At 42.7% G+C, this 13,127-nt stretch overlaps 1 protein-coding gene across 1 annotated transcript in view; it reads left to right on the top strand.

The window, feature by feature from the left end:
* The window catches only part of dna2 (DNA replication helicase/nuclease 2), a 35,132-nt gene that overhangs the window by 7,988 nt on the left and 14,017 nt on the right, over window positions 1-13,127 (top strand). Inside the window, exons 2-4 of the mRNA XM_071393760.1 lie at window positions 2,074-2,130; window positions 2,759-3,810; window positions 3,944-4,117. Of these exons, the coding sequence (XP_071249861.1) occupies window positions 2,074-2,130; window positions 2,759-3,810; window positions 3,944-4,117 (1,283 nt within the window). The remainder of the gene's footprint in view (window positions 1-2,073; window positions 2,131-2,758; window positions 3,811-3,943; window positions 4,118-13,127) is intronic.

The following is a 13,127-nucleotide window of genomic DNA, read 5'->3' as shown; positions in this document are numbered from 1 at the left end:
ATTTGCACTTTTTGCACCAAAGTACATTCATCTCTAGGAGACAGAACGTGTCTCCTTCCTGAGTGGTATGATGCCTGCGTATTCCCATTGTGTTTATATTTGCGTACTATTGTTTGTACAGATGAACGTGGTACCTTCAGGCATTTGGAAATTGCTCCCAAGGGTGAACCAGACTTGTGGAGGTCTACAATTTTTTTTCTGATGTCTTGGCTGATTTCTTTTGATTTTCTCATGTCAAGCAAAGAGGCACAGAGTTTGAAGGTAGGCCTTGAAATACATCCACAGCTACACCTCCAATAGGCTAATTGACATAATTTGAGTCAATCAGAAGCTTCTAAAGCCATGACATCATTTTCTGGAATTTTCCAAGCTGTTTAAATCCACAGTCAGCTCGGTGTATGTAAACTTCTGACCCACTGGAATTGTGATACAGTGAAATAATCTGTCTGAACAATTGTTGGAAAGATTACTTGTGTCATGCACAAAGTGATGTCCTAACCGACTTCCCAAAGCTATAGTTTATTAACAAGAAATTTGTGGAGTGTTTGAAAAACAAGTTTTAATGACTCGAACTTAAGTGTATGTAATTTTCTGACTTTGTTTTCTTTTAATTACTTCCTCTACTGGTTGTCTGGGTGGTTGGTCCTTATGCTTTGGACACTGTGTTAACTAACCTCCAGACGGGCTTCAATGCCATACAACTCTCCTTCCATGACCTCCAACTGCGCTTAAATGCAAGCAAAACTAAATGTGTGCTCTTCAACCGATCGCTGCCCACATCTACCCACGGTTCTGACTTAGGTATTTGTAGTTGTCCACATATTCTAGGTGCCTGGTTAGACTGTAAACTCTCCTTCCAGACTCGCATTAAGCATCTCCAATCCAAAATGATATCTAGAATCGGCTTCCTATTTCGCAACAATGCATCCTTTACTCATACTGCTAAACATACCCTTGTAAAACTGACTATCCTACCGATCCTTGACTTCGGCGATGTCATTTACAAAATAGCCTCCAACACTCTACTCAGCAAATTGGATGTATCACAGTGCCATCTGTTTTTGTCACCAAAGCCCCATATACTACCCACCACTGCGACTTGTATGCTCTCGTTAGCTGGACCTCGCGTCATATCCGTTGCCAAACCAACTGGCTCCAGGTCATCTAAGTCAATGCTCGGTAAAGCCCCACCTTCTCTCAGCTCACTGGTCACCATAGCAGCACCCACCCGCAGCACGCGCTCCAGCAGGTATATTTCACTGGTCACCCCCAAAGCCAATTCTTTCTTCATCTGTCAGAGCAGCTCACAGATCACTGCACCTTTGAGTAGCCCATCCAACTACCTCATCACCGTATTGTTATTTATTTTGCTCCTTTTCACCCCAGTACTACTACTTGCACACTCATCTTCTGCACCTCTATCACCCCAGTGTTTAATTTGCCATACTGTAATAATTTCGCCACTATGGTCTATTTATTGCCTCACCCCCCCCCCCCCTTATCCTACCTCATTTGCACACACTGTATATAGAATTTCTCTATTGTGTTATTGACTGTATGTTTGTTTATTCCATGTGTAACTATGTGTTTGTGTCGCACTGCTTTGCTTTCTTGGCCAGATCGCAGTTGTAAATGAGAACTTGTTCTCAACTAGCCTACCTGGTTAAATAAATGTGGGGGGGGGGAAATGCTGCTGGAAATTTGAGACAAAATATCCACAAGTATGTATTACCAAACATACTTTTCAAAATGCTGGTAGTGCATTCAGATTTCACCTGAAGCATGCGCACACAATGTAAATACATGCATGAAATTCATACATACTAGCAGCTCGTGCATGTGTTTACATTTTGCACATGCTTTAGGTAGTAGACGTCTGAACGCACTAGTACCAGCTTTTTTTACCAAATCTGTTTAATACTTTCTGTGGATATTTTGTCTCGTTACGGTATGATAACTGATTCAGAGGGGTTGGGATAAATGCGAAAGACATGCATTGTTGTACAACTGACTAGGTTGTACTAACACCACAAAGGCTCTATGCTAATTTGCTGTACTTTGTCCCAACGATAGGTAATTGGAGGCCATCAGAAGACACTCTCTTCATTTTTCTACCCAAACAAACTCAAGGTGACCCCCCCCCCCCCCCCCCCCCCCCATTGCCTTGTCCTTTGAGTTAAGGCGTCCGCATGCTTCCCAGCCGAAACAGTTCGGTAGAGTTGGCATATACTATGATCTTTTCTTTTTGGACTCAGGTGAATTTATTTGGCTGTTTGGGCGCACTTTTTTTCTGGAGGCAAGCAGGATTTCAGAGAAAGTCTACTCCCGTTCCTCGGTGATTGGTCATCAGTAGGGATTCTTCAATAGTCTTGTCATTCAATGAGAGACGACTCATTTTATGCAAAAAAAAAATCATAACTGCACCAAACATCTTAGTCGTGCAATTTTACATTCAACTAAGATCTTCTGCAAAAACGTCAAAATGGATGACAGATTTATTGAGTTAGAGTAATTCTGACTATTTAAAAGAAGTGTATACTGGCTATGGCGTCTAAATGGACGTTACTATTGCTGCTTTTTTCTCGTTTTTCAAGCAGTCTTTTTAAGGGAGTATGTGAACACACTCGTTCGGCTAGCAGAGTTGGCTAGGCACCAACTGAACTGAAGCATGCTGACGCCTTTACCGTTTCTTATTGAATTATCCTCACTCTGTGTACAATTGTTGACAAACTTAAGTCTGACCTTGTGTTGGTTTCAGGAGTCAACACCTCCCTCAAAGAGAACTATATGCAGCATAACTGAGACGGACTCCTCAAATGTCACCTCTAACCAGCGCAGTGTCCTGGGGGGCATTGAAAATTCTCCCCTGTCTTTTGACCTCTTATCTGTCCCAGAGACCCCTGACAGCCAGATCAGAACCTCTCACCCTGCCAGAAAGCCTGAAGATGGGCATCTCTCTCCTATCTGCCGCAGACCGTGCTCCAGAGGGGTCAGCTTAATAAGGGAAAATTCTCCCAAGGCAGCTATGTTCTCCCTGAGGAGTAAGATCAGTCCCCCACCTCAGGTACAGACGAGCACCAAGAACAGTAACATGCAACGTTGCTCTGTGAAAAGACTGTTCAGTCCCGATGACGTACACGTTGCCAAGCGTCCCAAAACCATGCCAGTAAAGAGGCCATCCATTAGCCCTCTGCGGAAGCCTTTCCTTCATGGAGAGGACTTCCTGAGCGAATGCTTGCAGGTCATTGGTGACACTCAAAACTCCAAAGGTACTAAATTCCAGCAGGGCACAGGCCTAGTTGTCAAAGCTGTGAATGGCAGAAAGCCATCCAAGGCTGGTCAGATACACTTAGGTTACAGTGTATTGACATCAGGAGCCAAGCAGAAGATTAGAAACGTCATGCCATCATTAAAGCCACTGTCTGTCAAAAGAGCTTCGTCCTTGTCCTCTAATGAGAGCTCTCTCCCCAGCAGCTTGAGTGAATGTGAAGAGGAGTGTGCTTTTACTGTCATTACAGAACAAAAAGATGCCACAGAATATAATAGCTGCCCCACAGACTTGAATACAAGCGGTGGGCATGTGATCTCTACTAGCTTTGAAAAGCCTAGTAGTGTAAAAACTAGCCTTCCGTGTCCACCCAATCCCAATAAGAGCTTAATGGAAGTTGAAAGCAGTGCTGTCAGAGACTGTGGCACTGACGGGAAAGGAGTAACATCAGAAGACCACCTGGAGGGGCTGGAGGACAACTGGTTTGATGACAAAATGGAGGAGAGCTTCGGTAACACTAAGGAGGAGAAATCCAATGCTGGGTATGATGAGCACATCTAACTTACTAGACATTGAATTAAAAAAAAAAGTGATTTTTTTTTATGCCTTTTATTTCTGGTATGGAGTGTTATTTGTGCATATGTAATTACCCTTTTGTTGTTTTTCACGAACCAGTAAAAAGAAAGGCATCCCAGACCATATTATTCTGACCACTGGGCTGCACAACCGCTACTGGATACTAGATGTGCAGGAGGTCCATGGTGCTCGTGGCTCTGTGGAGAAACATCTGACCATCACTGCCTCCAAGACCTCCCATCCTACGGAGATCTGTATTCTAAAGGATGGATGGTAATATTCTGCACAATACATTATTTTATGTACCCAAATGAGTGGACAAAATATTAACACCTGCTCTTTCCATTACACATACTGACCAGGTGAATCCAGGTGAAATCTATGTTCCCTTATTAATGTCACTTGTTAAATCTACTTCAATCAGTGTAGATGAAGGGGAGGAGACAGGTTAACAAATTATTTTTAAGCCTTGAGACATGGCTTGTGTATCAAATGTTATTTGTCACATACACATTTAGCAGATGTATTTATTATGGATCCCCATTAGCTGCTGCCAAGGCAGAAGCAACTCTTCCTGGGGTTGAGCAAAATTAAGGCAGTTTATACAATTTAAAAAAACATTACAATACATTCACAGATTTCACAACGCACTGTGTGCCCTCAGGCCCATACTCCACCACTACCACATATCTACAGTACAAATTCCATGTGCACGTGTGTTTGTAGTGCGTATGTTATCGTGTGTGAATGCATGTCTGTGCCTATGTTTGTGTTGCTTCACAGTCCCTGCTGTTCCATAAGGTGTATTTTTATATATTTATTTTTATAAAATGTTTCTGCTTGCATCAGTTACTTGATGTGGAATAGAGTTCCATGTAGTCATGGCTCTATGTAGTACTGTGCGCCTCCGATAATCTGTTCTGGACTTGGGGACTGTGAAGAGACCTTTTGTGGCATGTCTTGTGGGGTATTTAGGGCCTTATCTAATACGTAATTTTTTTAAATCCCAGATTTAATTTTTTCCTGTTTTATGCTAATTTTATCATCAGAAAGCATTTCTAATAATGTGAATGAATAAAACGTCAATTTTAATAAGATGTATAACAGTACATTTGTAATGATGAAACACATCATTGCACACATTTTCAATCAAGGCAAGTGCTTCAATAGAGTTCTACTAAGTGTTTCATTATAAATGAAAAAAAGTCATGCAAGAATCTAGGCAACAATGCAGCAAGCAATAGGCAAAACCTAGAGTTATACTTATGTAAGAAAATAGTTTTTTTTCTGTTTTTGTAACACTTGTGAAGCACTTTATTTTATTTTAACTTATAAATGGGAAAAAAAAGATTCATGCAAGAATCTAGGCAATAATGCAGCAAAAGGCAAAACCTATGGAACTACCTTATGAGCTCCTATGTCTGTCCATTGTATGTTTTCCATCTATCACAGATATCTCCATTGAAGTACATGATTGTCAGCCTCTGTGTTGAGCTCGGTGAGTGCCTCTCGCTTGTCTGTGAGTAGAGTCTTGTATTTGCTGAAACTCCTCTGTTGACTGAACTGACTGGGAAGTAGATGTAGGGCACTGTCACTTCTGCAACTCTTGGGAATCTTGCACTCCAATCTTGCACTCACTCCAATCTTGCACTTGGGAATCTGGCCCCTCCAGTAATCAGCAAGCTCCAAAGCAGATGAGGGCTCCCTGATAGGCAATCCATTCTTCACTGAGCTCTGTTGATGGGCTTGCCATGGGTTTCAGTTGTGTGTAGGCTTCAATCTGCTTTTCCATGGCTGGAGCCTGCCTAGGATCGAACACCCTAGCCAGCCTGTAAACCTCTCTGGCTGGATGTGTGTCCCAGTGCTTTGAGAACTTTGAAGGCCAAGTGGAATGCATCATGGAGATGGTCAAGCACCTCCCTCCTCTCTCCAATCCCCATCCTCTCAATAGCTGCACCTTCTCCTCTGTTTCCAGTTGGCTGAGGATGTTTGTGACTGCATGGGATGATGACTTTTCTGCCAACAAAAACTCTGTACAGATGAACATGCTCTACATGGTACTACACCTGGAGCTATTTCACCTTGAGCTCACTGCTTCAGGAGGAGCCTTGACCTGCACAAACTCCTTCAGAATGAGGAAGCTCAACCATCTTCTCTTTCTGGCAGGCTTCTTGAAGACATCTCATCCATGTCACAAGTGATGCAACTTCAGAAGTATTTGTAGTGCTGCCAGGTCTCACCCACCAGATTAATGACATGGCAGAGACCGGTTACATGGACACTGTTGGGCGTCACTCCTTTCAGAACCTCCTTGTATGTCTTCAGGCAGTAGGAGGCATCTGTGACCACTGCCCAGGCATCATTCAGGTTCAGTGGTTGCTGTGGCGGGAGGCTAGTATAGATTGGGAAAACGTTGAGTAGTTGCATCTGTCCATGAAAATGACATCCACCAGAAAGTACTGGATTTCAACACCTGCAATGAAAGATAAGGAAACACTGTTTTAACCTAAAATAAGTGACAAAATAAGTTATTTCAAGCGTAAACACAATATAGATACAGCGATAGTTAGCTAGATGGAGAGGCAGACAGCTGCTGACATACATCGCTATATTTCACCACGATAGCGCGTTGTTTGGAATATCACAATTTGTATGCGGACAATTCACATTGCAGAATGTAAATGTAGGCTAATGCAACTGTATATCAATAGGCTGTTAAATTAACTCACCAATGACAATGTTTAGACCGCTGCAATCCCTTGCATCTGTTGTCTTGTCAACAACCACCCCAAACTTCTTCCTGCGGATCTTCTGTAGAACGACAGTCATATGTTGGTTGAACACACAAGGCAGGTGAGTTTGACCGAGGCTGCTCTCATTTTCGGGCAACGCTCCTCCCTGTTTGCAATGCTTCACTAGAAACATCTGTAGCTTTCTTCGCTTTTCTAAGGGTATGTCAGACTCGGTGCACACAGCCACAAAGTCCTGAAATAAATTGTCTTAAATCTGAAAATGCGCTTGCACTAGTAATGGTAGTTTGAAGAGGCATGCTCTGGCAAACACGGTGCTTTTCCTTGTTCTCCACATGGGCTTTAGATTTTAAGTGGTCATCACACACATTTTTACGGGTCCAATCAATAGTACGCTGACAGAATTTTCAAAACAGCTTATCGCCTGACTCCGTTTACTTCTTGGCCGTCGTAGACGGCCTCTTCAACATGTTTCTCAAAGTGACAGCCAAGTTGTGAGGTGACGTAAGAGTCATACGCCTGACCGACCCCCTCTCAAAACACGGCAATCGAAAACGGAAGTATTTCTCTAGGCCTACTTGTCTGTAATTTTACAATTGTCATTTAGGTTACTACAATATTTAGGCCTACTTTTGATTTATTTTTTTAATCAATTTCAGCCAAATTATAGAAAATTCATCGATTCCGCCCCAGTTTTCCGCATCGGAAATCATTGGGCCCTAGGAATGCATTGGTGTCCGAGCTGTGCACCAGTAGTTCAAACAGACAGCTCGGTGCATTCAACATGTCAATACCTCTCATAAATACAAGTAGTGATGAAGTCAATCTCTCCTCCACTTTGAGCCAGGAGAGATTGACATTCTTCTTCTTATTATTAGCTCTGTTTACATCCAAGGACCAGCCGTGCTGCCCTGTTCTGAGCCAATTGCAATTTTCCTAAGTCCCTTTTTGTAGCACCTGACCACACGACTGAACAGTAGTCCAGGTGCGACAAAACTAGGGCCTGTAGGACATGCCTTGTTGATAGTGTTAAGAAGGTAGATTAGTGCTTTATTATGGACAGACTACTCCCTGTATTAGCTACTGTTGTGTCAATATGTTTTGACCATTGACCGTTTACAATCCAGGGTTACTCCAAGCAGTTTAACCACCTCGACTTGCTCAGTTTCAACATTATTTATTACAAGATTTAGTTGAGTTTTAGGGTTTAGTGAATGTGTCCAAATTACAATGGTATTAGAAATATTTAGGCCTAACTTATGCCTTGCCACCCACTCTGAAACTAACTGCAGCTCTTTGTTGAGTGTTGCAGTCATTTCAGTCGCTGTAGTAGCTAGAGGTCGACCGATTATGATTTTTCAATACCGATACCGATTATTGGAGGACAAAAAAAGCCGATGCCGATTTTATTTAATAATATATATATATATTTTTTTAAATATATATCATACACACACATTTTTGTAATAATGACAATTGCAACAATACTGAATGAACAATGAACACTTTTATTTTAACTTAATATAATACACACACGCACAAAGCTCTGAAGTGACAATGATACTGAAGAGTCTGCTTAGGAGACAAATACTCTCAACTGTTTGAATAAAAATAGTTTAAGTTACCTGTGATGAATGTTGAAAACAAATGTTGAAAAATCTATATGCAGGAAATCCTATTTTAATAATGGGCATGGTAAGAATTGACAACCAAAGTGCGAGTCATAATTCCCATGACACCTAGCAAAATCTGAAAAGCGGTTCCTTCATTTATTCTATAGGATATTTTTAGATTCACTTAGAATAAGGTCTGTGTTTCGTGTAGGCTTACATCACCGTGCCAATTTTATAACTGTGTAGATATCCATAGGACAAGGTAACTGATCAATATTGGCTAATTATAAGCGAAGATTTAAAAAAATGTAGAGTAGATTTATGAAAATATGTTGACAAACGTTACCTTATCCTAGTGAGATTTACACGGGTATCAAAACGTCGAGGCGGTTTAAGCTTGCATGAAACACAGACCTTATTTGAAGTAGATCAAGACATTCTCTATGGAAGACATGAACGGTAAAATAATGAAGGAACCCCTTTCAAATTCAGCCGCAAGTTATTACAGGAATTATAACGCGTCGACTATTTCTCTCTAAACCATATACCTTTGACTAATCCGGAAACTATCACCTCAAACAAAACGTTTATTCCGTTCCGTATTTTATCTAACGGGTGGCATCCATGAGTCTAAATATTCCTGTTACATTGCACAACCTTCAATGTTGTCATAATTACGTAAAGTTCTGGCAAATTAGTTCGCAAAGAGCCAGGCGGCCCAAACTGTTGCATATACCCTGACTCTGCGTGCAATGAACGCAAGAGAAATGACACAATTTCACCTGGTTAATATTGCCTGCTAACCTGGATTTCTTTTAGCTAAATATGCAGGTTTAAAAATATATACTTGTGTATTGATTTTAAGAAAGGCATTGATGTTTATGGTTAACTACACATTGGAGCAATGACAGTCATTGATTGTTTTTTATAAGATAAGTTTAATGCTAGCTAGCAACTTAGCTTACTGCATTCGCTAACAGGCAGGCTCCTCGTGGAGTGCAATGTAATCAATGCAAGATTAGATCCCCCGAGCTGACAAGGTTAAAAATCTGTCGTTCTGCCTCGTTCCTAGGCCGTCATTGAAAATAAGAATGTGTTCTTAATTGACTTGACTAGTTAAATAAAGATTAAATAAAGGTGTAAAAAAAGAAGAAAAGAAAAGGGCAAATCGGCGCCCAAAAATACCGATTTCCGATTGTTATGAAAACTTGAAATCGGCCATTCCGATTAATCGGTCGACCTCTAGTAGTAGCTGACATGTATAGTGTTGAGTCATCCGCATACATAGACACACTGGCTTTACTCAAAGCCAGGGGCGGCATGTCATTAGTAAAGATTGAAAAAAGGGGCCTAGACAGCAGCCCTGGGGAATTCCTGATTCTACATGGATTATGTTGGAGAGGCTTCCATTAAAAATGATATTGCGGGTGTAGCGAAATGCTTGTGTTTCTAGCTCCAACAGTATCTAACAATACACAAATTTTAAAGTAAAATAAATATTAGGACAAGCCATGTCGGAGTGGCATTGACTAGAATATAGTGTATATACATATGAGATTAATAAAGCCGTATGTAAACAGTATTAAAGTGACTAGTGTTCCATTATAAAAGTGGCCCGTCATTCCAACTCTGTATATAGGGCATCAGCCTCTAAGGTGCATGGTTGAGTAGTCAGGTGGTAGCCGGCTTGTGATGGCTATTTCAGTCTGATGACCTTGAGATACTGTAGAAGCTGTTTTTCAGTCTCTCGGTCCCAGCTTGGATGCACCTGAACTGACCTCTCCTTCTGGATGGTAGCGGGGGTGAACAGGCCGTGGCTCGTGTGGTTGATGTACTTGATATTTTTGGCCTCCCTATGACATTGGGGGCTGTAGGTGTCCTGGAGGGCAGGCAGTGTGCCCCCGGTGATGTGTTGGGCAGACCGTACCACCCATGGAGAGCCCTGTGGTTGTGGGTGGTGCAGTTGCCGTACCAGGTGGTCATACAACCCAAGAGGATGCTCTCAATCTGTAAAAGTTTGTGCGGGTCTTCGGTGCCAAGCCAAATTTCTTCAGCCTCCTGAGGTTGAAGAGGCGCTGTTGCACCTTCTTCACCACACTGTCTGTATGGGTGGACCATTTCTGATTGTCAGTGATGTGTACGCTGAGGAACTTGAAGCTTTCCACCTTCTCTACTACGGTCCTGTCTGTGGATAAGGGCGTGCTCCTTCTGCTGTGTCCTGAAGTCCACGATCAGCTTCTTTGTTTTGTTGAGGGAGAGGTTATTTTCCTGGCACCACTCCGCCAGGGCCCCCACCACCTCCCTGTAGACTGTCCCGTAATTGTTGGTAATCAGGCCTACTACTGTTGTCGTCTGCAGACTTGATGATTGATTTGGAGACTTGCGGGGCCACACAGTCATGGGTAAACAGAAAGTACAGAAGGGGAATGAGCACACACCCTTGTGGGGCTCCTGTGTTGAGGGTCAGTGAAGTGGTGTTTTTTCCTACACCACCTGGGGGGGGGGGGGTGGCCCGTCAGGAAGTCCAGGACCTAGTTGCTCAGACCCAGGGCCCCGAGCTTGATGAGCTTGGAGGGTACTATGGTATTGAATGCTGAGCTATTGTCAATGAACATAATTCTGACGTAGGTATTCGTCTTGTCCAGATGGGAAAGGGCAGTGTGCAGTGCGATGGCGATGGCGATTGCATAGTCTGTGGATCTATTTGAAGTGGTGCTAGGGTGTCAGGTAAGGTGGAGGGGATATGATCCTTAACTAGCTTCTCAAAGGACTTCATGATTACAGAAGTTAGTGCTACGGGGCGATAGCCATTTAGTTCAGTTACCTTTGCTTTCTTGGGTACAGGAACAATGGTGGACAACTTGAAGCAAGTGGGGGCAGCAGACTGTGGTAAGGAGAGATTGAATATGTATATAAACACTCCAGCCAGCTGGTCTGCACATGCTCTGAGGACGCGGCTAGGAATGCCGTCTGGGCCGGCAGCCTTGCACACTTAAATGTCTTACTCACATTGGCCACGGAGAAGGAGAGCCCACAGTACTTGGGAGCAGGCCGTGTCAGTGGCACTGCGTTATCCTCAGAACGGGCGAAGAATGTGTTTAGTTTGTCCGAAAGCAAGAGGTCGGTGTCCACGCCTTGGCTGGTTTTCCATTTGTAATACGTAATTGTCTTTAGTCACCATGTTCGTGTGAACGTCAATTTTATTCTCTGAGGCTACACGGAACATATCCCAGTCCAAGTTATCAAAAACAATCTTGAAGCATGGATTCTGATTGGTCAGACAATCGTTGGATAGACCTTAGCATGGGTCCTTCCTGTTTGAGTTTCTGCCTATAGGAAGGAACGAGCAAAATGGAGTTGTGATCTGATTTGCCAAAGGGAGGGCGGGGGAGGGTCTTGTAGGCGTTTCAAAAAGGCAAGTAGCAGTGATCTAATGTTTTTCCTAAGTGAGTACTACAGTCAATTTGTTGATAAAGCTTCGGTAGCGTTTTCTCAAATTTGCTTTGTTGAAATCCCCAGCTACAATAAATGCTGCCTCAGGGTATGTGGTTTCAAGTTTGCATAAAGTCCAGTGAAGTTCCTTGAGGGCCATCTTGGTATCGGCTTGAGGGGGAATATACACGGCTGTGACTATTTGAGGTATTCTAGGTTGGTGAACAAAAGGACTTGTTTCTGTATGTTATCACAATCACACCATGAGTAGTTAATCATGAAACATACACCCCTGTCTTTCTTCTTCCCGGAGAGTTCTTTATTTCTTTCTGCGCGATGTACTGAGAACACAGCTGGCTGTATGGACTGACACAGTATATCCGGAAAGAGCCATGATTCTGTGAAAGTGTGTTACGGTCCCTGATGTCTCTCTGGAAGGAGATCCTCGCCCTGAGCTCGTCTACTTTATTGTCCAGAGACTGAACATTAGCGAGTAATATTCTCTGAAGTGGTGGATGGTGTGCACGCCTCCTGAGTCAGACTAGAAGTCCACTCCGAATACCTCTTCTCCGCCGGCGGTGTCTTGGAGCAGCCTCTGGGATAAGTTCAATTGCCCTGGGAGTACAAACAAAGGATCAAATTCGGGAAACTTGTATTCCTGGTCGTAATGTCGTGAGATGAGTTACCGCTGCTCTGATTCCCAAAAGTTCTTTCCGGCTGTATGTAATATATAAAAAAATCTGGGTTAATAATGTAAGAAATAACACATAAAAACAAAATCCTGCAGTGTTGCTTAGGAGCTAGAAGCAGAGCTTCCATGTCTGTTGGCGCATCTTACATATGTGTGTCATTCAGAGGGTGAATGGGCAAGACAAAATATTTTAAGTGCCTTTGAACAGGGTATGGTAGTAGGTGCTAGGCGCACCGGTTTGGTCAAGAACTGCAACACTGCTGGGTTTCTCACGCTCAACAGTTTCCCGCGTGTATCAAGAATGGTCCACCACCCAAAGGACATAACATTTGATTTTATGTGTCACATGCTCCGAATACAACAGGTGTAGATCTTACAGTGAAATGCTTACTTACAAGCCCTTAACCAACAGTGCAGTTTAAGAAACTTTAAAACATATGTATTTACTATATGAACTGAATTAAATATAAATAAAAAATTTAAACCAGAAGAAAATAGAAAATGAATAACTATAGAGCAACAATAAAATAACAGTAATGCGGCTATGTACAGGGAGTACCGGTACAATGTGTGGAGGCACAGGTTAGTCGAGGTAATTGAGGTAATATGTACATGTAGGTAGAGGTAAAGTGACTATGCATGGACAATAACCAGAGTAGCAGCAGCATAACAATGGCGGGGTGCAATAAAAATAGTCCGGGTAGCCATTTGATTAGCTGTTCAGTAGTCGTCTTATGGCTTGGGGGGTAGAAGCTGTTAAGCCTTTTGGACCTAGACTTGGCGCTCCGGTATCGCTT

This window comes from Salvelinus alpinus, chromosome 3 (assembly GCF_045679555.1).
Source record: "Salvelinus alpinus chromosome 3, SLU_Salpinus.1, whole genome shotgun sequence".
NCBI lineage: Eukaryota > Metazoa > Chordata > Actinopteri > Salmoniformes > Salmonidae > Salvelinus > Salvelinus alpinus.
This window is presented reverse-complemented; position numbering and strand designations above follow the sequence as displayed.